At 39.9% G+C, this 24,667-nt stretch overlaps 1 protein-coding gene across 1 annotated transcript in view; it reads left to right on the plus strand.

The window, feature by feature from the left end:
• The window catches only part of IGSF10 (immunoglobulin superfamily member 10), a 65,456-nt gene extending 40,795 nt beyond the window's left edge, over window positions 1-24,661 (plus strand). Inside the window, 5 exon segments of the mRNA XM_019796519.2 lie at window positions 3,984-4,374; window positions 13,487-17,244; window positions 17,247-17,835; window positions 18,335-19,235; window positions 22,725-24,661. Of these exon segments, the coding sequence (XP_019652078.2) occupies window positions 3,984-4,374; window positions 13,487-17,244; window positions 17,247-17,835; window positions 18,335-19,235; window positions 22,725-24,633 (7,548 nt within the window). The 3' untranslated portion in view covers window positions 24,634-24,661.
• The last annotated feature ends 6 nt before the right edge of the window (window positions 24,662-24,667 follow it).

Genomic DNA, 24,667 nt, shown 5'->3' on the forward strand with positions numbered 1-24,667 from the left:
TTCCTGTTTCAGTCTTGGTAGTTTATGGGTTTCCAGGAAGGCATCCATTTCTTCCAGGTTGTTTAATTTATGGCATAAAGCTGTTGATAAAAGTTTCTCTTGATCCCNTAATAATCCTTGCAATTTCAATGGTGCTGGTCGTGACCTCTCCCTTTTCAGTCATAATTTTAATAATCTCAGTCCTTTCTCTTTGTTTTTGGACAAGTTTTGCCAGTGGTCTATCAATTTTATGGATTCTCTCAAAGAACCAGCTTCTAGTCCTGTTGATCTGCTCTACTGTGGTTCTGGTTTCTAATTCATTGATTTCTGCTCTAATCTTGGTCAACTCCTTCCTTGTCAGTGGGTTAGGCCTGTCCCTCTGTTGCTGTTCCAGTTTCTTGAGGTGAGAATATAGAAACTGCATTTTAGATTTTTCTATTCTTTTGAGTGAGGCTTGGATGGCTATGTATTTCCCCCTTAGGACTGCCTTTGCAGTATCCCATAGGTTTTGGACCGTTGTGTATTCATTCTCGTTGGTCTCCATAAATTGTTTAAATTGATTTTTAATTTCCTGGTTTACCCAATCATTCTTGAGCAGGATGGTTCTTAGTTTCCAAGTTTTTTAGTTTCTTCCAAATTTTTCCTTGTGATTGAGTTCCAATTTCAAAGTGTTGTGGTCTGAGAATATGTAGGGAATAATCTCAGTCTTTTGGTATTGGTTGAGACCTGTTTTGTGACCCACTATATGGTCTATTCTGGAGAAAGTTCCATGTGCATTCAAAAAGAATGAGTATTCTGTTGNTTCTGTTGCTCTGGGGTATAGTGTTCTGTATATATCTATGAGGTTCATCTGGTCTAGTATGTCATTCAAAGCTCTTGTTTCTTTGTTGATTTTCTGCTTAGGTGATCTATTGCTGATAGTGGAGTGTTGAGGTCCCCTACTATTAACGTATTTTTATCTGCATGTCTTTTTATTCTGGTTAAGAGTTGGCTTGTGTATCTTGCTGCTCCCCTGTTGGGGGCATAGATATTTATAATTGTCATATCCACTTGTTGGATACATCCTTTAAGAATAATATAGTGTCCTTCTGTATCTCTAACTACAGTCTTTAGTTTAAAATCCAATCTGTCTGATATGAGAATTGCTACCCCAGCTTTCTTTTGAGGTCCACTGGCATGAAAAATGGTTTTCCATCCCTTCACTTTCAGTCTGGATGTATCTTTAGGTTCAAGATGAGTCTCTTGTAGACAGCGAATGGATGGGTCATGTCTTTCTATCCAATCTGCAACTCTGTGGCATTTTCTGAGAGCATTTAGGCCATTCACATTGAGAGTGATTATTGAGAGAAATTATTTTAATGATATCACGTTGCCTGTGAAGTCTTCATTTCTATAGATTGTAAATTTCTGTTCTGTATCACTCTTGGGACCTTTTTACTTTTATAGAACCCCCCTTAATATCTCATGTAGGGCTGGTTTGGTGGTTACAAATTCCTTCAGTTTCTGCAGATCCTGGAAGGTCCTTATCTCTCCATCAATTCTGAATGACAGCCTTGCTGGATAAAGGATCCCTGGCTGCATGTACTTCTCAGATAGAGCTTTGAAAATACCCTGCCAACCCTTCCTAGCCTGCCAAGTCTCTGTAGACAGGTCTGATGTTATTCTGATATTTTTCCCTCTGTACGTAAGGATTTTCTTCCCCCTGGACGCTTTCAATACTGTAATCTTGGATCTAATATTTGTGAATTGCACTATGATGTGACGTGGTGTAGGTCTGTTCTCATTGACCTTGGGAAGGGTCCTCTCTGCCTCTTGGACATGAATGCTTGTTTCCTTTGCCAGATTAGGGAAGTTCTCAGCTACAATTTGTTCAAATATCTCTTCTAGACCTCTCTCTTTCTCCATTCCCTTGGGGATGCCAATGCTTCTGACATTGGAACGTTTCATTCAGTAATCTCCCGTAATCTACATTCTTGAGATTGGATTTTTTTGAGCCAAGTTTCTGTTTTAACTTTCTCTTCTACCATCCCATCCCCCAATTCACTAATTCGTTCTTCTGCCTCATTTACCCTGGTCGTCAGAGCGTCTAGTTTAGACTGCATTTGATTCATAGCATTTTTAATTTCTGCCAGATTTGCTCTCATTTCTGCCTTTAGAGATTCTATATTCTTGTTAATATTTTCGTTAATATTTTTTTCAAGTCTACACATCATCTTGACCATTGTTACTCTGAACTCCATTTCTGACAATTTGGTTATATCCATATCCATCACTTCTGTGGCAGAGGCCACCGTCTCTATGTCCTTTCTTTGCTGAGGGTTCCTCCTCTTTGTCATTCTGATGAGAGGTCACGGGGATGCACAGCCCAAATTATTGACCAGGACCCAGGCAGTATGCACTTGTTTTATAGGGACCTTAGGGATGTGGGCTTCTTGATTTTTCAGCCTGCCTTCTGGGGGAGGGACCTGCCACGCTGATACTCAGGTAACCCTGTTTGGGTAGAGTCTCCCTGTTCCCTGCGAGGGGGGATGGCGATAGACACAGTGTGAGCTGGTATTTCGGGGCTTTTGTTCTCTGGTGGCTTTCCCTGGTGGTTTTCTGTGACTTTTCTGAGAGAGCAGCAGTGGCCATATCCTAGCCTCTGTCTCAGAACAGAGAGATTGCCGTCCGCTCTCCAGTGAGCTCTCTTGGCCACTTTAACTCTGTTTCCGTCGGTGCTGCTAAAAACCCTGCAGCGTCCCGGCACATCTCTGTCTTTTGTCCTTCTGACACTGCCAGCCGACCCCGGTTCCTGCGCGCGCTCCCAAGCTCTCTGTTTCAGTGTGGTTCGCGTGCACTCCGGAGCGCTGGTTTTCGGTCTAGTCACGTGCTTGCTCCCGAGCTCTCGGTTTCAGTCTAGTTCGAGTGAGCGCTCTGGAGCTCTGGTTTTCAGTCTGGTCGCACCTGCGTTCCCAGGCTCATGGTCTCAGTCTGCTCTCTCGCGGGTGCCCGTCGTTGAGTCCGGCCCGCTCCCCAGCGCAAGTGGCTACTGCTTCCCGGCAGTAGCACATCGGCTCCCTCCCCCTTACATTTATCTTCCGATATCTGTGCGCGGACTCACAGCTCCCCGCTTCGTACCTCAATACTCAGCCCTCAATACTCAGCGCTGGAGATGTTCATTAGTAGAGATCCAGATGTATCTTCCTGTGTCTCAGGCTGATTCCGTGGGTGTTCAGGATGGTCTGGTAGATATCCGGCTCGAGTCAGGGGACCAGCTGAGAAAGGGCTCCCCTACTCCTCCGCCATCTTTTCTCTTCCTTGCAGAAAGTGGTCACTTTTCTGTTCATAGAGTTTCTGCTACTCTTTTTTCGTTCTCCAGTTGCATTCATAGGTATTCAGAATGGTTTGGTAGCTCTCTAGCTGAATTCCTGGGACCAGACAAACTTTAGGTCTCCTGCTTCTCTGCCATCTTGGAACTGGAACCTGAATATATTACTTTCTTATGAAAAATTCAGGTTCCAGAAATCTTAAATTTACTTGAAATATCAAGATAATTTTTAAAAACTTATTACAGAAATTTTCAATCACATACAAAAGTAAAAAGAATAGTATAATAAATCCCAACATATCCTCATCCAGGTTCAATAGTTATCAAGACATAACAGGTCTTGTTTCACCTGGACTTTTACCCAGTACTTTACTTCACTGCATTGTTTTGAAAGAAATAAGATATCTTAATGTTTTATCTGTGCGTACTTCATATATGTCTCAAAGTTAAGGAATCTTTAAAAAATAACCACAAAATTAATCTATAAATTTTAGCAATAACTCAATATTATCATGAGTATTCTAATTTCCCTGATATGCTATTTAATTCGCAGCTAATTTGTTTGAATTAGAATTCAAATAAGATATACATGCTGCATCAGATTAATGCCAACATGTTTTATTATTGATCCACTTTTCCCTTTTGTGACAATTCCTTTGACAAACTAAATGTTTGCTTGTTTTTTCTTTATTCTTAGGTCTTAAAAATGAGCTATAACAAAATCCGAAAACTTGAGAAAGATACTTTTTATGGCCTCAGGAGCTTGACACGATTGCATATGGACCACAACAATATTGAGTTTATAAACCCAGAGGTTTTTTATGGACTCACCTTTCTCCGACTGGTGCACTTGGAAGGAAATCAGCTCACTAAGCTCCATCCAGATACATTTGTCTCTTTGAAATACCTCCAGATATTTAAAACATCTTTTGTTAAGTACCTGTACTTGTCTGATAACTTCCTGAGCTCCCTCCCTCAAGAGATGATTTCTAATATGCCTGATTTGGAAAGCCTTTATCTTCATGGGAACCCATGGACCTGTGATTGCCATTTAAAATGGTTGTCTGACTGGATACAGGAAAAACCAGGTATATATGCTATTTATTTCTTTGTCCTAATTAGAGGAAATCTGCCTGGAGGTTTTTACCAGTAAGTGGGGAGGCCAAGGTAATTTAACTGGAGAGAAAATAGACACTAAATAATAACTTAGAGGTAATGAATTCTCTTTAATGAATTACATGTGTCTTGTTTCATGTCAACTATCCAATCATCACTTCTGGCAAAATTAGGAAATAAGGAATGTTTGTGTGTGTTACTCTTCTTTACTTACAGTGAGCCATAAAAACCCACCCTTTCCTGTTCTTATCTTCCTTTTAGTCATTCAGTCAACACCCATTTTTTTTTTTTTTTTTTTTGAGTTCTAGTCAAGATCCTGTGCTTGGTGATAGAACTATCAAGAGCACTGTCTCTGCTCTAACCATGCCTCTGGTGGGTTACAGATAAGCAAACAGGTAATCAGAGTGTGAAATGTGCTTTGATGGGGAAAGTAAAATTTGCCATGAAGAGGGCAAGATCTATTCAGTCAACAAGTAGTTATTATAAACCTACTATGAACAAGAGATCACAACACAATTTGAAGCATAAAGGGTCTAAATGACTACTTGATTACACCTATAGACAACAACAGACACCACCTTAGTGCTCCAAGAGCAAATATTTTAGGCAAATATGCTGAACACACAAAAGGACAATAAGGCTATAAATGAACAACATCAAAATACTTACACTGAAGATTTAGTTCCATAGGAGCTCAGAGTCAGTAAAAATTTACTTCTGCCTTGATTAAAAAGGAGGGAAATTGGACTGGGCCATAAAAGATACATCAAAGGGAAAAGAAGGAATACAAGAGCTAGCAGGGACTTAACATGTACTGAGTTTGTGGTTGACATTGTGATAGATGCTTTCTATTTAATCCTCTCAATAATCCTCCATTTACAGATGAAGAAACTGAGGCTTAGGAAATTTGGGTGTTTGGGCTAGTCATTTAGACCCTTTAATGCTTCAATTTTCTCACCTATAACATAGGGGTAATAATAATTGGAAAGAATAATTAATACATACAAACTGCTCAGCACAGTGTATAACACAAAGCAAGCACTCAATAAATAGGAAGCATTATCATTATTTTCATTGTCACCCACCCAGGTCACACAGCTAGGAAGTAGAAAAGCAGAAATTCAAAAGTCGAAACCTTTCTCTAAAGTGTATTTGGGGTGAGGAAACTGCTTTGTACATGAAGACAGAACAAGCTGCCTGAAGAGGGTAATGAATAGCCCAATTTGCCTGGCATAGGCTCAATATAGACTAGCAGGGTAATTTGAAATCCACCGTAAGGAGCACTGAATGCTAGGCTGTGATGATTGTGCTTTATCCTATAAAGCAAAGAGATCTTATAGTGAAAGCTTTGAACACAGAGATGCTTTTTGGGGATGGTCAATTTATGAGCAGCAGACAGGAGGGACTGGAATAGGGAGAAACAAGAGCCCAGCGATGAAGTGTTCAGGGTTTGTGTCTGGGGAATGATAGATTGAACTACGAGGTGACCACACCTGAATGTAGCTTCACAGGCCCCAAACGATTGAGTGGAGGTTTGTTAGTACTTTCAAATGCCAGGGAGAGACAAGGAAGAATGAGGAATGAGAAAGAACTACTGTGTTTCCATGTGGTTGCTAGCCAGAGCACAGAGGGAGAACAGTGAGCACATGAAGAAAGTTTATCTGAGAAATGTAGCAGTGGGGGGCAGGGGGAAATGATGCCCACCAGGAAAGAACTACACACCCAGAGAGAAAATTATTGTGTATTCCATTCCTACAAGGTATCAAACCTACTTGCCAATTTGCTAATTATATGTTCTGGTAATAAAATCAGGCTACTGTATATTGTTAGAAGCTAATATTTTAAGTAGAATATGCCATGACTATAAGATACCCAGTTATTTTATACACTAAAGAATAATAAAAAAAAAAGTCCAAGAATGGGCAAATTATAACCCACAGGCCAATTACAGCCCTCTACAAGGCTTGTGTAAATAGAGTTTTATTGGAAGACCGTCATGCCTAGTTCTGTGGCTGCTTTGTTGCTACAGTGTATGGTCCAGTAGCTATGTCAGAGACGTATAGTCCATAAACCTAAAATCTTTAATATCTGGCCCTTTACATAAAAAGTTTGCTGATCTTGGCCTACAGACCACAGCCTGAGCTCCGTACCCTAACAGCTCCTAGCATAGCCTCAGCCTCGTTTCCTTCCTTTCCAATCCTCAGCACCCCCTACCATCCCAGACACACTTTTCACTGTTTCACTGTCTCATCCCTGTGGCCTTCCTGCTTGGAGCACTTCTCCTTTTCTGCCTGATAGGCTCTCAGATAGCCTGCAAACTCTGCTCAGCACCCACCCCTTCTGGGAAGATTGGTGCTCTTCCATTCACCCCATCTGTATTTGAATATAGTTGACCCTTGAACAATATGTTGATCCCCAACACAGTTGAAAAGTCTGTGTAACTTTTGACTCCCTCAAAACTTAACCACCAATAGCCTACTATTGACTGAAAGCCTTACTGGTAATATATATGGCCAATTAACTCATTTTATATTTTATATGTATTTTATATTCTTATAATAAAGCTAGAGAAAAAGGTTACTGAGACAATCATAAGGAAAACACATTTACAGTACAGAACTGTATTTATCAATACGGTAAATTTATATCATCGGCTTACAAGATAAATTGTGTCAGTACCTATATCAATAATGTCTTATATGATACAAAACGCTGTAGATATTATATGTATTACTAATGTTAGACATCAAAAATGAAAAGATAATGTCATAAAGAAATTCACATTTTATATTCATGCATTGATAATGAAGCAACAATATGATTGCTTTATGGTAGCCTAGCCTATACACTAAGGAACTAATCATTATAAAATTTCTATGGGTATACAGTATTAGTCTTATTCATAATACAATTTTGGAAACTTTTTTTTTTTTAAATCACTTACCTGTGTTGATAGGCTGATAATGCAGTTTCTCCAATTTCAAGAGTGTGGCATACTGTACATCAACGTAATTCTTTGAAAGAAAAGTTATGAGACAGTAAGTAAACTAACACATTAATTTTATATTAAATATCACTCATTGCATGCCTATGTAAGGAAATGTTATCCACTTCCCTACAAGTCTTGCACCTGATATTCTACATTATGAAAACTGAGCCAATAATACAAAAACATCTCACACAGTTCTTACTATACAGCTATTGGATTTTCACGCAAACACATGCACGATAGGTAAGTTTATTAATTCTACAGCATGATAATTATTACTGTTGATTATGAGGAAGTGGATCATCATTAGGTCTTCGTCCTCATCATCTTCACATCGGATAGGTGAGGGAGGAAGAGGAGACGTTGGTCTTGTGGCCAAAGAAGCGATGGTGGAAGGGGAGGCAGGAGAGCGTGCGCTCAGTGTAACTTCACAGTAATACACTGTCATTTCTGTCGGACTTTTTGCTCTGTTATGTTTCTAAAAACGTCTCTACACAGTACCAATCTTTCTTCCACCATTTGCCTTAGTTTCAGTGCCCATTTCACAGAAGGGTCCATGTCATAAAGCAAGTCAAATGCAGTCTTGAATAATAGGAACCCTTCTGCCAGACTGTCTAATGTCAGTTTGTTTTCTGGCACTGCTTTTTCTGTGTTTTCTCATCATTAGGCAGTAGTTTGGAAGCATTAATCTCTATCAAGTCATCTGTTAATTTCTCTGGTGTGGTGTCTATTAGCTCTTGAATTTCTCCAAGATCCATATCTTAAAGTCCTTTACCACCATCTCCCTGACTCCCCTCCCCCATCCCCCTGGTTATGATTTAACATTGTACCTTTGTAGTAGTTATACTACTACTTAGAGTAGTAGGATTGTCTAGTAGTACGGTATGTACTACAGTTAATTTTAGACAGTTATGATTTAATACTGTATCTTTGCTTACATTTTTCTCAACCATATCTTTAAGTGTGTGTATAAGTTTTGATAAATTTTAACTTTCTATAATGGACTTGTGCATATTTTATGCATTNAGTCCTTTACCACCATCTCCCTGACTCCCCTCCCCCATCCCCCTGGTTATGATTTAACATTGTACCTTTGTAGTAGTTATACTACTACTTAGAGTAGTAGGATTGTCTAGTAGTACGGTATGTACTACAGTTAATTTTAGACAGTTATGATTTAATACTGTATCTTTGCTTACATTTTTCTCAACATATCATCTTTAAGTGTGTGTATAAGTTTTGATAAATTTTAACTTTCTATAATGGACTTGTGCATATTTTATGCATTCATGACACACTGTTTTAAAAAACTTTTTCAATGTTTCTAGGCTATGTGGTTTCTCTGCAAGGTTTTTCAAATTGTCACAAATCTCCAAAAAATTTTCCAGTATATTTATTGAAGAAATTCACATCTAAGTGGACCCACACAGTTCAAACCTGTGTTGTTCAAGGGCCACATATAATCATTTCCCCACTTTCAGTTTGCCCACAAATCCATTCTTGGATGGAACACATTTTATTGTATTTATTGTCTTCTGCCTTTCCTATCTTATGTCTGATTTATTTATATCTAGCTCTTAGAATATGCCTAGAACATAGTAGGTACTCAATTTTTGTTAAGCTAAGCTTTGATTAATTAACCATTTTGATGGTGAATACAAATGAGTCCCTCACCCACCTATGATCTTAATACGTCCCCAAATTGTGTATGTATATATATGTATGTATATATATATATGTATATATGTATATGTATCATCTTATTATTATTATATACCCACACACATATTATTAGTGAAACCCATTAGGGCTAACATCTTACAGTCATATGTTTAAATAATTATGTGTTCTCCTTTGGGCTGAGATCCCTTAATGATAATCCTATAAAACTCATGAATGAGTCACATCAACTTCTGCTTGGACATTTTTTTCATCCATTCTAAGAGATGTGACTGTTCCTCATGTCTTCAGCTGCTTCTCCTGGCATGTGCTAGGCAGTCCTTTTGCACGTATTTCAGTAGTTCAGTGTAACACAGCTTTACTATTTGTGTGTATCTTCCCCGGTTAGGTTCCACAAAGCTCGTTGTCTTGTTTCTCTATAAAATAAGGATTTGTGGCTATTTCTTTGATAAACATTTGTTTAACTAATATTAAATTTATATCTAGCTTTGGTTTCTAGGCCTTTCTACCTACCTAATAACTTCTTGTTTTAGTGCCAAAGCATAGTATAATCTTAATACAAACGCTTTATTTTTATATTTTTAAAGATGTTATTTATTTTAGAGGGGGAGGGGCAGAGGTAGAGAATATCAAGCAGACTCTGTGCTGAGCACAGAGCCTAAAGCAGGGCTCAATTTCATGACCCTGAGATCAGGACTTGAGGTGAAACCAAGAGTCGGACACCTAACCAACTGAGCCACTCAGGCACCCCTTAAAATGTTTATATTAAGTGGCAAACTTAATATATGTAGTACCAACAGTGCATGTAACTCAGTTAAAGAGAAAATAATGTAATTAGCTAAGATAGTGTTCCACGTGTGATAGCAGAAGCCATTATCAAGACTGACAGCTGCTCAGTTGCTACTGTAAAACACTTTCAATATTAAGACACATCTCAAGTTACAAGTTAAAATGTGCAGAGATATGACCTTAGAATTATGCCCGTCTGCCCACCTTCATCCCTCCCTCCAATCTTTCCTGAGCAGCCACTGCCTGGGGCCGGGGACGTACAGATAAACAAGTATGGATGCTATAGTCTTGTGGGAAGACAGGTAACTAGACAAGTCATTCTAACAGTGGATGGGTGAGGAGTAGGATAAGAGAAGTGAAAGGTATAAGGAGAACATAAAACAGAAAGCCCACCCAGAAGTGGTGTTGTGACTGGGTCCTGAAGGATGCAAGTAGTTCGACATTGATGGAAGAGGGTGTGTCAGATGGCAAATGATCGGAAGTAGAAGGAAAAGCACATTCCAGAGCCCAATAAGGCATGGCAGTTTGAGGAATGGAAAGCATGTCTTTGTGACTAAAACTTAGTGTGATGGAGAGAATGAAAGTGACGTGGTAAGATCGGCGTCCGAAGTAAAGTACCTGATGTCCACAGCCTGCTAACTCTCGTCCAGGTGCTAGCAACAGTAAGCATACAAAGATGTGAACGTAATTTTGTGATGGGGTTTAATTAAGCCAGAAGTCTGCCGTGTTCTTTGCTTTGGCAGGGTCTGAACCCAGGGTACTGATGAGTAGGTTAAGGGTCATGGCTGGTGGGAGGTGGGTGACTGAGAAGAGCCTCTTATGAGTACTCAAAGGCTTTCAGGCTTGCCAGCTACCTTCTCTGCATAGGTTTAGATTTTAAAATTTACCAAAGAATGCTGAGCCAGATGTATGTAGCACTACCTGTCATACTGGAGTATACTGAAGGGTTTGGAGTCTATTCCTGTTGTCACAAATGGCACAATCTCATCCTTTTGTGTGTGTGTATGTGGCTAATATTCTGCTATATATACAAACCACATCTTCCTCATCCATTCCTCTATTGATAGACGCTTTGGTTACTTCCAAATCTCAGCTATTGTAAATAATGCTGCAATAAACATAGGGGTGCATGTATGTTTTCAGATTAGTATTTTTATATTCTTTGGGTAAATATCCAGTAGTGGAATTATTAGATCATATGGTAATTCTATTTTTAATTTTTTGAGGAACCTCCATACTGTTTTCCACAGTGGCTGCACCAATTTACATTCCCACAAAAAGTGCATGAGGGTTCCTTTTTCTCCATATCCTTGTCAACACTTGTTATTTCTTGTCTTTTTTATTTTAGCCATCTGATAGGTGTAAGATGATCTCTCATTGTGGTTTTGACTTGCATTTCCCTGATGACGAATGGTGTTGAGCTTCTTTTCATGTGTCTATTGGCCATCTGTATGTCTTCTTTGAAAAAAATGTCTATTCATGTCCTATGCCCATTTTTAAATCAAATTGTTTGGGGTTTTTGTTTTTGTTTTTGGTGTTGAGTTTTATAAGTTCTTTATATAGTTTGGATACTAACTAGTTATTGGATATATCATTTGCAAATATCATCTTTCAGTAGGTTGCCTTTTTATGATTTCCTTCACTGTGCAAAAGCTTTTCATTTTGGTGTAGTCCCAATAGTTTATTTTTGCTTTTGTTTTCCTTGCCCAAGGAGACATATCTAGAACAGAGTTTCTATTTCTATGTTCAATGTCAGATACATTACTGGCTGTGCTCTCTTCTAGGATTTTTATGGTTTTAGGTCTCACATTTAGGTCTTTAATCCTACTTCAAGTTTATTTTTGTGAGATGTAAGAAAGTGGTCCAGTTTCATTCTTTTGCATGTAGCTGTCCAGTTTTGGCAACACCATTTATTGAAGAGTCTGTCTTTTCCCCATTGTATATTCTTGCCTCCTTTGTTATAGATTGACTATATAAGTATGGGTTTATTTCTGAACATTATATTCTGTTCCATTGATCTATGTGTCTATTTTTGTGCCAGTACCATCCTGTTTTCATTACTATGGCTTTGTAGTATATCTTGGTATCTGGGATTGTGATACCTCCAGCTTTGTTCATCTTTCTCAAGATTGCTTTGGCTATTTGGGATCTTTGTGGTGACATACAAATATAATAATGTATGTTTCAGTTTGTGAAAAATGTGGGTATTTTGATAGAGATTATATTAAATCCATAGATTGGTTTTGTTAGTACAGACATTTTAATTATATTAATTCTTCCAATCCATGAGCATGGAATATCTTTATATTTGTTCATGTTGCCCTCAATTTCTTTTGTCAGTGTTTTATATTTTTCAGAGTATAGGTCTTTCACCTCCTTGGTTAAGTTTATTCCTAGATATTTTATTAATTTCTCTTTCATCTCTTCATTATTAGTGTATAGAAATGCAACCCATCTCTGTATGTTAATTTTGTATCCTGTGATTTTACTGAATTTATTGATCGGTTCTAACAGTTCTATCAGGTCATCCGCAAAGAGTGACAGTTTCATTCTTCCACATCAGTCTGGATGCCTTTTATTTCTTTTTCTTGTCTGACTGCTGCAAGTAGGACTTCTGAAGAGCACTATGTTGAATAAAAGTGGTGAGAGTGGATACCCTTGAGTTGTTCCTGATCTTAGAGGAAAGTTCTGTTTCACCATGATGTTGGTGTTAGCTGTGGGTTTGTCATATTTGGCCTTTATTCTCTTCAGGTAGGTTTCCTCTAAACCCACTTTGTTGATAGTTTTTATCATGAACAGATGTTGAATTTTGTCAAATGTTTCCTATTCTCATCTGTTGAGATGATCATATGATATTAACCCTTTGTTTTGTTGATGTAGTTTATCACATTGATTGATTTGTGAATACTGAACCATCCTTATGTTACCAGAATAAATCCCATTTGATCATGGTGAATGGTCCTTTTAATGTATTGTTAAATGCAGTTGGCTAATATTTTGTTGAGGATTTTTACATGTATATTTATCAAGGATGTTGGTCTGTAGTTTTCTTGCTTGGTGGTATCTTTGTCTGGTTTTGGTATCAGGGTAATGCTGGCCTCCTAGAATGTGTTTGGAAGCTTTCCTTCCTCTTCTGTATTTTGGAATAGTTTGAGGAGAATAGGTATTAACTCTTCTTAACCTGTTTGTGAATCTACCAAACATTTAATTTTTTAAAGAACAATGAAGTTCTATGGCCCTTAAAACATTAAAATGAGGAAATAGAACCAAACTACTACTACTCTTAGTAAAAAGTGAGAAACATAAAAAGTTTCCTGTATAAGGTAATTATTCTTTTAGGTAATATTTTCTGAGTACCAAATATATATCAGGCACTTGCTAGGTATGGGAAATAGCGCAATCAACCAGACAGACAAAAATCCTTGTGACCACAGATATAATACTGTGGCAGGGTATATAGACAATATCTTTTTAGAAATCAACCTAAAGACAAAAAACTAGGAAACTTTCTATGAAACACTAAAATTCCAAATTGTTCTTTCAAATTTTAGCAAAAGCTATTTCTTTTAAATGTTCAAATGTAAAGAGACCACAGCTGGCAATAACTCAATTGTCATTTTTCCTAGATATAATAAAATGCAAAAAAGACAGAAGTCCTTCCAGTCCTCAACAATGTCCACTTTGCATGAACCCCAGGACCTCTAAAGGCATGCCCTTAGCTATGGTCCCAGCTGCAGCTTTCCTGTGTGTCAAGCCAACCATTGATCCATCCCTGAAATTAAAGAGCCTGACTATTCTGGAAGACAGCAGTCCTGTGTCCATCTCTTCCCAAGATTTCATGGCACCCTTTGGCTCCCTCACTTTGAATATAACCGATCAGTTTGGAAATGAAGCTAACATGGTCTGCAGTATCCAAAAACCCTCAAAGACATCATCCATTGCATTCACTGAAAAAAATGACTATATCATGCTAAATACAACATTTTCAACATTTCTGGTGTGTGACATAGGTAACAATCACATTCAGCAAGTGTGGCAAGTTCTGGCTTTGTACAGTGATTCTCCTCTAATTCTAGAAAGGAGCCACTTGCTCACTGAAACACCACAACGCTGCTACAAATATAAACAGGTGGCTCCGAAACCTGAAGACATCTTTACCGACATAGAGGCTGATCTCACAATAGATCCCCCCTGGTTAATGCAAGACCAAGTCTCCTTGCAGCTAAATAGAACGGCCACCACACTCAGCACACTGCACATCCAGTACTCCAGTGATATTCAAGTCACTTTACCAAGGGCAGAAATAAGGCCAGTGAAACACAAATGGACCATGATTTCCAGAGATAACAATACTAAGCTGGAACACACTGTTTTGATTGGTGGGACCATTAGCCTAGAATGCCCAGGCCAAGGACACCCTACCCCACATCTGGAGTGGCTTCTGGCTGATGGGAGTAAAGTGAGAGCCCCTTATGTTAGTGAGGATGGACGAATCCTAATAGACAAAAGTGGAAAACTAGAACTCCAGATGGCTGATAGTTTTGACACAGGTATATACCACTGCATAAGCACCAATTATGATGATGCAGATATTCTCACCTATAGAATTACTGTGGTGGAGCCCTCCATAGAAGCCTACCATGAAAATGGAGCTCATTATACAGTTTTCACTGGTGAAACACTTGACCTTCCATGCCATTCTTCTGGTATCCCAGATGCCTCTGTTAGCTGGGTTCTTCCAGGAAACATGGTGCTTTATCAGTCCTCCAGAGACAAGCAAATTCTTAAAAATGGCACACTAAGAATATTACAGGTCACTCAAAAAAACCAGGGTTATTATTGTTGTGTAGCAGCCAACCCATCAGGGGTTGACTTTTTGATTAACCAAGTTTCAGTCAAAACAAAAGGGCAAAAGCCAGTAGAGCATAACATGGAAACATATGGATCTGGACCTGATGAGCCCAATCCCATTGCTCACCTTAAGGACCCACCAGCTGTGCAACTCCCTACAGCTGTTCCAGTGGGAGCTGAGACTGGAAAACAAGTCCTGAGTACAAGCAAAAAGCACAACTATCGTGAGTCAATACACCGGCGGCGAGGAGATTCACCAAATCGACATTTTAGAGAGCACAGGCGGTCCTTCCCTTCCTCTGCTCAGAGAATTGACCCACAACACTGGGCAGCACTTTTGGAGAAAGCTAAAAAGAATACTATGCCAGAGAAGCAAGAAAATACTACAGCGAGCCCCTCTCCAGTGGTCACCCAGCTCCTGAAGATACCTGGTGAGGAAACAGACTCTTCAGGCATGCTCCCTCCAGATGAGGAATTTACGGTCCTGGCAACCAAGGCTCCTAGTGTTCTGGCAAGGACAGTGATTGCTAATTCCAGAAGAATACCTGATAGCCCTGTGACAAATATAACTGCTGTCACTGAAGTCTCTCCAGTTGTGGGTCCACAAATACTACCACCTGAAAAACCAATAGATTTCAAACTATCTCCTATTAGAACTACAGCCATGTCAAAGAAGAGAAACCCAACCTTATCAAGCAAAATTCATGGCACAACCAATGAAAATTTCTCCACCATCTTTCCTCTAGTACCTGATGCAATGCAATTTCAGGAAGCTGACAACACTGGGAGGGAAAAAGAGCATTTACAAAGTACACTCCCAACAGCAGTGGGGACTGTGAGCAAAGATGTCAATATCAAAATGCTGAGTAGTGCTAACAGCAAAGCCACAGATAGTCATCAGATATCCATAACAGGAGTCAGTGACCCCAGGAGCAATCACCTCTATCCATACATTACTCAAAAGCTTGGCACCTCTGAGATACCTTCAGGCCCATACACTGCTGCTCATTCTCAGTCACAGAGTCCTAGAAATAGTACAACTAACATCCCACTAACATCCAGGCGCTTTGGAAGATGGAGGAAAATTTGGGGTAGGGGTCGAATTATCAGCCCATATAGAACTCCAATTCTTCGACAGCATAGATATGGCTTTGTGAGACCAACATTCAGAGTTTCTTCTGAAGAAAGCACTACTGCATTTTCAGCCACAGAGGTCAATGTGGTGTGCCCATCCTGTTCTCCCAGGGAAAGGCTGACCACTGCTGAGGCAGTACTGTCTTTTCCAAGTTCTTCCCCCATCATGCGCACCAAAGCTGAAATTGCCAAAGTCACAGAAGAGTCTACAACTTTAGGCCACAATCCATCATTACTATTTGAGAACAAACCAAGTGTAAATATTGAGGAAACAATACCCACAATAATATATTTCGGTGCTGAAAGTACCCAAGTGACTCCAACTGATGCAGTTATGACTCATTCCCCCAAATCCTTACCTGTGGAAAAAGTTCCTATAATAAATAGTGGTTACCCAAGTGTGTCTAATACCAATGAAGTTAAAAGAGATTCAATGATTATATCACCACTTCCATATCCCACCACCAAGCCACCTATGTCTACTACTACAGCCGTTACCAGATTTTTAAGAAGGAAAATTCCCTGGCATCAGATCTTTGTAAATAACCACGTCCAAAAAGAGAGGTTAAAGAATCAACGTCAATTTAGCTCACCAAAAAACACAGCCACGGTGCTTACTAATATATCTCCTGCTTTACCCACAGATAAAGTTTTCCCTTTCCATTTCACAACAGCCTCAGCAAGTGTGATGCAAATTCCATCTATAACAACAGCTACAATTCACCAAAATATCACTGAAACACACAGTCCAGTAAGTCTCCCAACAATGAAGAAGCTGTTCTTTCCCCCAGTTTACCCTACACCTCTTCATATCTCCAGCAAAGAATCAAGTACCAATTTCATATCAATGCAGACAGCCAGGTTGACAGTTTCTCCTACTGCCCCTGCATCAGTCATTATCAGTAAAACCCAAATAGCCAGACCCAGCACACGAAACATACAAAGAAAAAAGGAGCCTCAGAGGAACAAGAATGACCCACACTCCTCTCCCAGTCAGAGTTCTGGCTTCACTGCATCCACTACTATGACACCTCCTGATCTAACTGCAACTGAAACTTCAACGAAGCCCAGTGTCTCTGCTTTCACTCATTCTCCCTTAGAAAACATGAAAGCAATTTCAAGCACAATGGATCTTTATCCAAGAACGTTTACTCTGACAGATGTAATTGAAGAACTACCCCAAGAGAATACTCAGACTGTGAAGAGCAGAACTGTTTCTGAAATCACTTTGTCTAGCAAACTGCTCCAGAGCACCACAACTAGGAACACAGTCATTAGACACTCAACCATGACGCCATTCCTGAGTAGCAGCGCTGCTCCAATGCCAATTCCCACCTCCCATCCCTTGAGTAATCAAAGTGCAGTCACAGACAACATGGCAACTCCCGTTTTTAGGATGACAGATACAGNGTTTTTAGGATAACAGATACAGTGGTCAAGCCACGTGAATACTCTAGGCACAATGCTAATCCACAGCAATTAGCAGCAGAGGTTGCAGCATCTCCCAAAGTTCGCCCAAATGTCAAGGTCACAATTGGAACCACCCACTTTATCTACCCCTATCTGTTTCATTCTACTTCTACGCCAGCACTAATAACAGTTAAACCACAGAATTCTAAACTGACTTCCTCTCCCTGGTCAGAAAACCACTTCTGGCACAAGTCATACCCAGAAATTGCTGAAAAAGGCAAAACGCCAATAGTGAACATATTGCCCACTCCAGGCTTGCCAGAGGACACCACTCATGCTTCAAATTGGGATATTCAGAAGACTGCAAAGAAAAATGACTTGGATAACACACCAGTTCAAAAAATAACAACCTCTGAACTCCTTCCCTTTGATTCTTTGTCTAGGAATATATTTGAAAGGCCCAGAATAGTTGGAGGAAAAGCAGCAAGTTTTACTGTTCCTGCTGACTCAGATGCCTTTCTTCCTTGTGAGGCTGTTGGAAATCCCCTGCCCACCATCCACTGGACCAGAGTCTCATCAGGTACCTGAAACTTTTTTTTTTTTTACATTTAGTATTCTTTAGTCACAAAACAAGGAAAAGATTATGTTATGTTTTGGGGTTACACATCCAAAGAATCAACACCACTTCCAAATCTCTCCAGGATACAGAAACTATTGATATTCTCATTTGACACTTGCTGCATAACTTTTTTTTGTGCATTGGGTTTTAAAACATGTTCATTAAGAACATTTTTTGTAATGCTTTGAAAGCAGATACAGGGAAATATGAGTTGAAAAAGAGAAGGGTCATTATGTTGAACCATACGGTTTTTTAAATTAAAATTATGGAAATAAAAAGCTTCCAGGAATAACTCTGATACTCTTAACACTAAGTGTCGTAATTTTTAATTTAAATATATTTGCTCTCAGTAGCCTAACCGCATCCCCCAAAGCTTTCCTCTTGAGACTTCCCCTTGAACAATTTGTTTTCTATTTAATCTTTGATGACCAATGACTACAGATTTCTTTCTTCTCATCAGGATTTGATATATCTAAAAGGAAACAGAATAGCAGATTCCAGGTGCTACCCAATGGCACCCTGTCCATACAGAGGGTGGACATTCAGGACCGTGGACAGTACCTGTGCTCAGCATCCAATCCATTAGGCACTGACCGCCTTCATGTCACGTTGTCCGTGGTTTCCTATCCCCCCAGGATCCTGGATAGACGTACCAAAGAGATCACAGTCCACTCTGGAAGCAGCGTGGAGTTGAAGTGCAGAGCTGAAGGTAGACCAAGTCCTACAATTTCCTGGGTTCTGGCAAACCAAACAGTGGTTTCAGAATCATCTGAGGGGAATAGGCAGGCCCTGGTGACATCTGATGGAACATTGGTCATCTACAATCTCAGCATTTATGACCGGGGCTTTTACAAATGCATGGCCAACAACTCAGCTGGCCAGGATTCACTGCTGGTCAAAATACAAGTCATTGCAGCCCCACCTGTTATTCTAGAGCAAAAGAGGCAAGTCATTGTAGGGACTTGGGGTGAAAGTTTGAAATTGCCCTGTACTGCCAAAGGAACTCCTCAGCCCAGTGTTCACTGGGTCCTCTCTGATGGCACTGAAGTGAAACCACTGCAGTTTATAAATTCCAAGTTGCTGTTATTTTCAAATGGGACTCTGCATATAAGAAATGTAGCCTCTTCAGACAGGGGCACTTACGAATGCATTGCTACCAGCTCCACTGGCTCAGAGAGAAGAGTGGTAATTCTTACAGTGGAAGAGCGAGAAACCACCCCCAGGATAGAATTTGCATCCCAGAAGTGGACTGAGGTGAATTTTGGGGACAAATTACTACTGAACTGCTCAGCCACTGGGGAACCCAAACCCAAAATAATCTGGAGGCTACCATCCAAGGCTGTTGTCGACCAGTGGCACAGGTAAACCATAACTTTGTGTTGAGATTATCTTCTTTATCTATTTAGCTGTACAGTTTCTGAAATGGAAAAAGTGATACAGTGAGGCCAGCAGCAGATTCAGAGAGCTCATAGACTCTGCATATAAAAATAACTCCTTCTAAAGAGACCTAATCCTTTTGAGTTTAATGTTAAATATAAAAACCAAGCTTCTTACATGCTTAACTTTAAGGGCCAGCTATTCAATTCTTATTAAATTTACATAGTTAAAAGCAAATTGAGAATTTCATTTGCTCTCATACTTGTGACAGCTTTAAAATGGTAACTGTGGAAAGGTATTTATAATTTCTCTCTCCAAAAAGAGGAGGGGATTTTGTAATGCAATCAAGGTTCTATGTAATTTTGAATACAATTTCCACTACCCATGCAAAATCTATATATAGTATAGAAGGCATTACACTTGTGATGTGAATAACAGATAAAGTTCAAAATTTGGGTTGTTAAGGAAAAGATCTAAAACACTTACTGGATGTTAAGTCAGTTTTGGAAAATATCAAGAGACATGAACAAATTTAAGGAATGTTTTAAAAAGTTGACCCAAAGGAAGTCTGGAGAGTGTTCTAAAACACATTATTAGTATCTCAGAATAAATCTTGACCAGGTATTCCAACAGATCCTTCAGAGATAAACAGCAAAGAAATTAAGTAGGTTGTTTATATTTTATTTTGGGGAAGTATTTATGGGACAGATTGTTCAAATGGTGGAAGAGGCAATGGAGTGTATAAAGATCACAGACGGGGCACCTGCATGGCTTGGTCGGTTGAGTGGCTGACTCTTGATTTCCACTTGGGTCATGGTCTTGGGGTCATGGGATCAAGCCCCCCGTAAGGCTCTGTGCTTAGTGGGGAGTCTGTTTGAAGTTCTCTCTCTCTGCCTCTCCCCCAACTCTCTCTCAAATAAATCTTAAAAAATAAATAAAAATTACAGATGCTACCATGGGCCCACCAGAGATACTGGCATTTTTCTTTTATAATGGAATTCAACTTGTTTGCTGACTGAACACCTCAATTATTGTTTTGCCACTAACTTCAAAAAGGCAAGAATATTCTTTACTTAGAAGCTTTAGATAAATCAACTGAAATAAAAGGGGTAATATATTGCAAGAAAAAGAAAGTCCTGCTGTTTCCATTTCATAGCTTCTAAAGTTTGAATTTTGGATTCTAAAAATGAGAAAACAGTCATCATAGCTATGCTTATCTGAGTCTACTCCACCATGACCAGAATAAGCAAAAGCCGGTCACATTCTTAAAGCCGACTTGTCACCTGAAACAAAAAGCCTTTTCTGGATTTTTAAATGGTCTCAGACTCAGAGCACCTACCAGTCTATCTCCAGTACTTTCAACATATGTGACATGTTTCAGCACAGAATGGTTTCCTCTTCTTCAGAATCTTGCAGCTTGTTACAAGAGCAAAACCTCAGGTCCCACCCGACATGTTGTGTCAGAATCTGCACTTTAGAAAGATACCCAGATGAATCACATGCTCAGTCAAGTCTGAGGAGCATTGCTTTCGAAGGACTACAGATGCTTCCCTGTGTATTAATCTTCATAAAGAGCTCTATTTCTTTTACTTGGGGGAACACACTACTTTGAAAAGTAAACTTTCTCTTTAAAAATATCACTTTATAAAAAGAAACAGCTATAGTCTCTTCTGCTATATTACCACCTCCAAAGACATCAGATTGGGGGGGGCGGGACAAAGTCACTCTCAATGGCTTTCCAAGGATGTAGTCTCCTTGCCAGGAGCATTAGCCTTGCCTGAGAACTTAGTGAAAACGATTCTAACGAGCGATCTGTGTTCTTAAAAGCCTTCCAGGTGATTTTAGTGCCTGCTAAAATTTGAGACTGGTTCTCAAACTTTATTGTTCATAAGAGTCACGGTCGCCTGGGACCTTCATTCCTCAGTGGGTTCCCAGATCCCTGGCCGGATCTAGTGAGTCAGAAGCTCTGAGAAGTGAAGCCTGGAAATATGCATCTTAAATGAGTGCAGGCGCCATGTGATTTCGATGCAGGATGGTTTTTGAGAGCCAATATTAAGAGCAGTGGTTCTCAGACTTGGCTGCACATGAGAATCACTGGAAAACTCAGAATCTTGATGCCTCCGCCACACTCCACCCCAAGTAAGTCAAATTCTGGAGGTGGGACTCACACTCCATAAATGATTTTCATATGCATCCGAGTCAGTGCTTTTGTAAAAGCATTAGGAAAGAATATCAGATGGTAGTGTAGCATCGTGAAAAAGAAAGCAGTTTGAGAACCAGCCTTGAGACCTGAGGCAAGTTACTAAGGCTATCTAAGTATCGAACTACTAAGGCTCTCTAAATAAAGTATCCGGCTGTATAGTGAGGAACTACTTAAAGATTTAAAAAGAACAGGGGCGCCTGGGTGGCTCAGTCATTGAGCATCTGCCTTTAGCTCAGGGCGTAATCCCAGGTCCCTGGGATCGAGCCCCGCATCAGGCTCCTCTGCTGGGTGCCTGTTTCTTCCTCTCCCACTCCCGCTGCTTGTGTTCCCTCTCTCACTGGCTGTCTCTCTGTCAAATAGATAAATCTTAAAAAAAAAAAAAAAGATTTAAAAAGAACAGTACCTTTTGTAATGTGCCACACAATACTCTCCATACTTGTTTGCTGAAGAATGAAAAGTGACTTGGGCTGTTTGACTTGGTTAGCTGCTATCCTATGAAAGGCTGTCCCCCCTTTCCTCTCCACTTTCACTTACCTGCTTTTAGCACATTGCCAAAAAATAAGAAGAAAAACATATGTAGATGTTCTTTTATGGGTGTTCTTGATCCCGGTTTTAGCACCAATTCAATTTCCACTGGTCTTGTTGAAAAGCTGAATTTGGTTGTTATCAGGAAAGATGTGCCACCTGGTGGCTCACTGTGGTAATGGCATGCTGTGTAATGACTTCAGGGAGAAAAACGGCGCTGTCCACAGGTTGACAAAATGCAGACCACTTTACAGTTGCCGGCAAAAGTCAGATGCAACAGCAGGCTTCTAATGAGTCTTATATTGGCACTTTCTCTCTTTATAGCAAAGTAGAACTTATTTCGTAACCAAAGAACTCTATTTTGTTAATCTTTTCAAAAAAATGTAATCTGGCATCTCTTCTGAACCAAGTATGCATGAAAGTTCTTTACTGACATATCACAAAACAATCATTTGATACGTAAAATGGTCAAGAAAGTCCTGTGTCTAAGGTATCCATTATTTCTAGCATTCTCAGCATTGTATCTTTCAAATCATCATTGTAAAAAGGAGTTGCATTTCACTAAATTGTAACTGTTCAGTTAGATAATTTTCTGTCAGGAAATGGCTTAGGAGACAGTACTGATTTTAATTTTATTGCAACCGTTTAAGAAAATGTCTATAATGCTAATCCTATGTCAATAAGGACAACTCCCCTCACCCCTTGCGATTAGCTGCACACTCAAATCCGTCTCTTCTCCCCTTAGAATGGGCAGTCGCATCCATGTCTACCCAAATGGATCCTTGTTTATTGGATCAATAACAGAAAAGGATGGTGGTGACTACTTGTGTGTGGCCAGAAACAAAATGGGAGATGATCTGATACTGATGCATGTGAGCCTCCGACTGAAACCGGCCAAAATTGATCACAAGCAACATTTTAAAAAACAAGTATTTCATGGGAAAGATTTCCAAGTTGATTGTGAGGCTTCTGGCTCACCAGTGCCTGAGATATCGTGGAGTTTGCCCGACGGAACGATGATAAACAATGCAATGCAAGCCGATGACAGTGGCGGTGGGACCAGGAGGTACACCCTTTTTGACAATGGAACCCTATACTTCAACAAAGTTGGGATAGCAGAGGAAGGAGATTATACTTGCTATGCCCAGAACACTCTGGGCAAGGATGAAATGAAGGTCCATCTAACAGTAATAACACCTACCCCACGGATCAGGCAGGGTTACAAGACTGACACGAGAATCAAGGCTGGAGACACAGTGGTCCTTGACTGTGAGGTCATCGGGGAACCCAAACCAAAAGTATTTTGGTTGCTGCCTTCCCATGACATGATTTCATTCTCTAAGGATAGGTACACATTTCATGCCAACGGGTCTTTGTCCATCAACAAAGTGAAACTGCTCGATTCTGGAGAGTACGTATGCGTGGCCCGAAATCCCAGTGGGGATGACACCAAAATGTACAAACTGGATGTTGTCTCCAAACCTCCATTAATCAATGGTCTGTATACAAATAAAACAGTCATTAAAACCACAGCCGTGAGGCATTCCAAAAAACACTTTGACTGCAGAGCTGAAGGAACACCATCTCCTCAAATCATGTGGATTATGCCAGACAATATTTTCCTCACGGCCCCATACTATGGAAGCAGAATCACAGTCCATAAAAACGGAACCTTGGAAATTAGGAATGTGAGGTTTTCAGACTCGGCAGATTTTATCTGTGTGGCTCGGAACGAAGGAGGGGAGAGCATGCTGGTGGTACGGTTAGAGGTATTGGAAATGCTAAGACGACCAACATTCAGAAATCCATTTAATGAAAAAATAGTTGCCCAGCTTGGAAAGCCCACAGCATTGAATTGTTCTGTTGATGGAAACCCACCCCCTGAAATAATCTGGATTTTACCAAATGGCACAAGATTTCCCAATGAACCACAAATTTCTCAGTATCTGATAGCAAGCAATGGCTCTTTCATCATTTCTAAAACAACTCGGGATGATGTAGGAAAATACCGGTGTGCAGCAAGAAATAAAGTCGGCTACATTGAAAAATTAATTGTGTTAGAAATTGGCCAGAAGCCGGTGATTCTTACTTACGCATTAGGCACAGTTTACTGTATCAGCGGAGAATCTCTGTCATTGCACTGTGTGTCTGATGGAAGCCCTAAGCCAAATATTAAATGGACTATACCAAGTGGTTATATAATAGATAGGCCTCAAAGTAGTGGAAAATACATATTGCATGAAAATGGCACCTTAGTCATTAAAGAAGCAACAGCTTATGACAGAGGCAACTACATTTGTACGGCTCAAAATAGCATTGGCCACGCACTGATTACTGTCCCAGTAATGGTTGTAGCCTACCCACCCCGAATTACAAATCGTATACCCAGGAGCATTCTCACAAGGACAGGAGCAGCTGTTCAGCTCCGATGTATGGCCCTGGGAGTCCCCAAGCCAGAAATCACATGGGAGCGGCCGGACCATTCGTCGCTCTCAATGGCAAATAAAGGGGGGACTCAAAGACTTGAGCCTTTTCACCCCCAAGGTACCCTCATCATTCAGAATCCCCAAACCTCCGATTCTGGGATCTACAAATGCACAGCGAGAAATCCACTCGGTAGTGATTATGCAACAACTTATGTTCAGGTAATCTGACATGAAATAAAAATTGAACAAAGTCAACATCTGG

The sequence above is a fragment of the Ailuropoda melanoleuca genome, chromosome 1 (genome assembly GCF_002007445.2).
Source record: "Ailuropoda melanoleuca isolate Jingjing chromosome 1, ASM200744v2, whole genome shotgun sequence".
Taxonomy (NCBI): domain Eukaryota; kingdom Metazoa; phylum Chordata; class Mammalia; order Carnivora; family Ursidae; genus Ailuropoda; species Ailuropoda melanoleuca.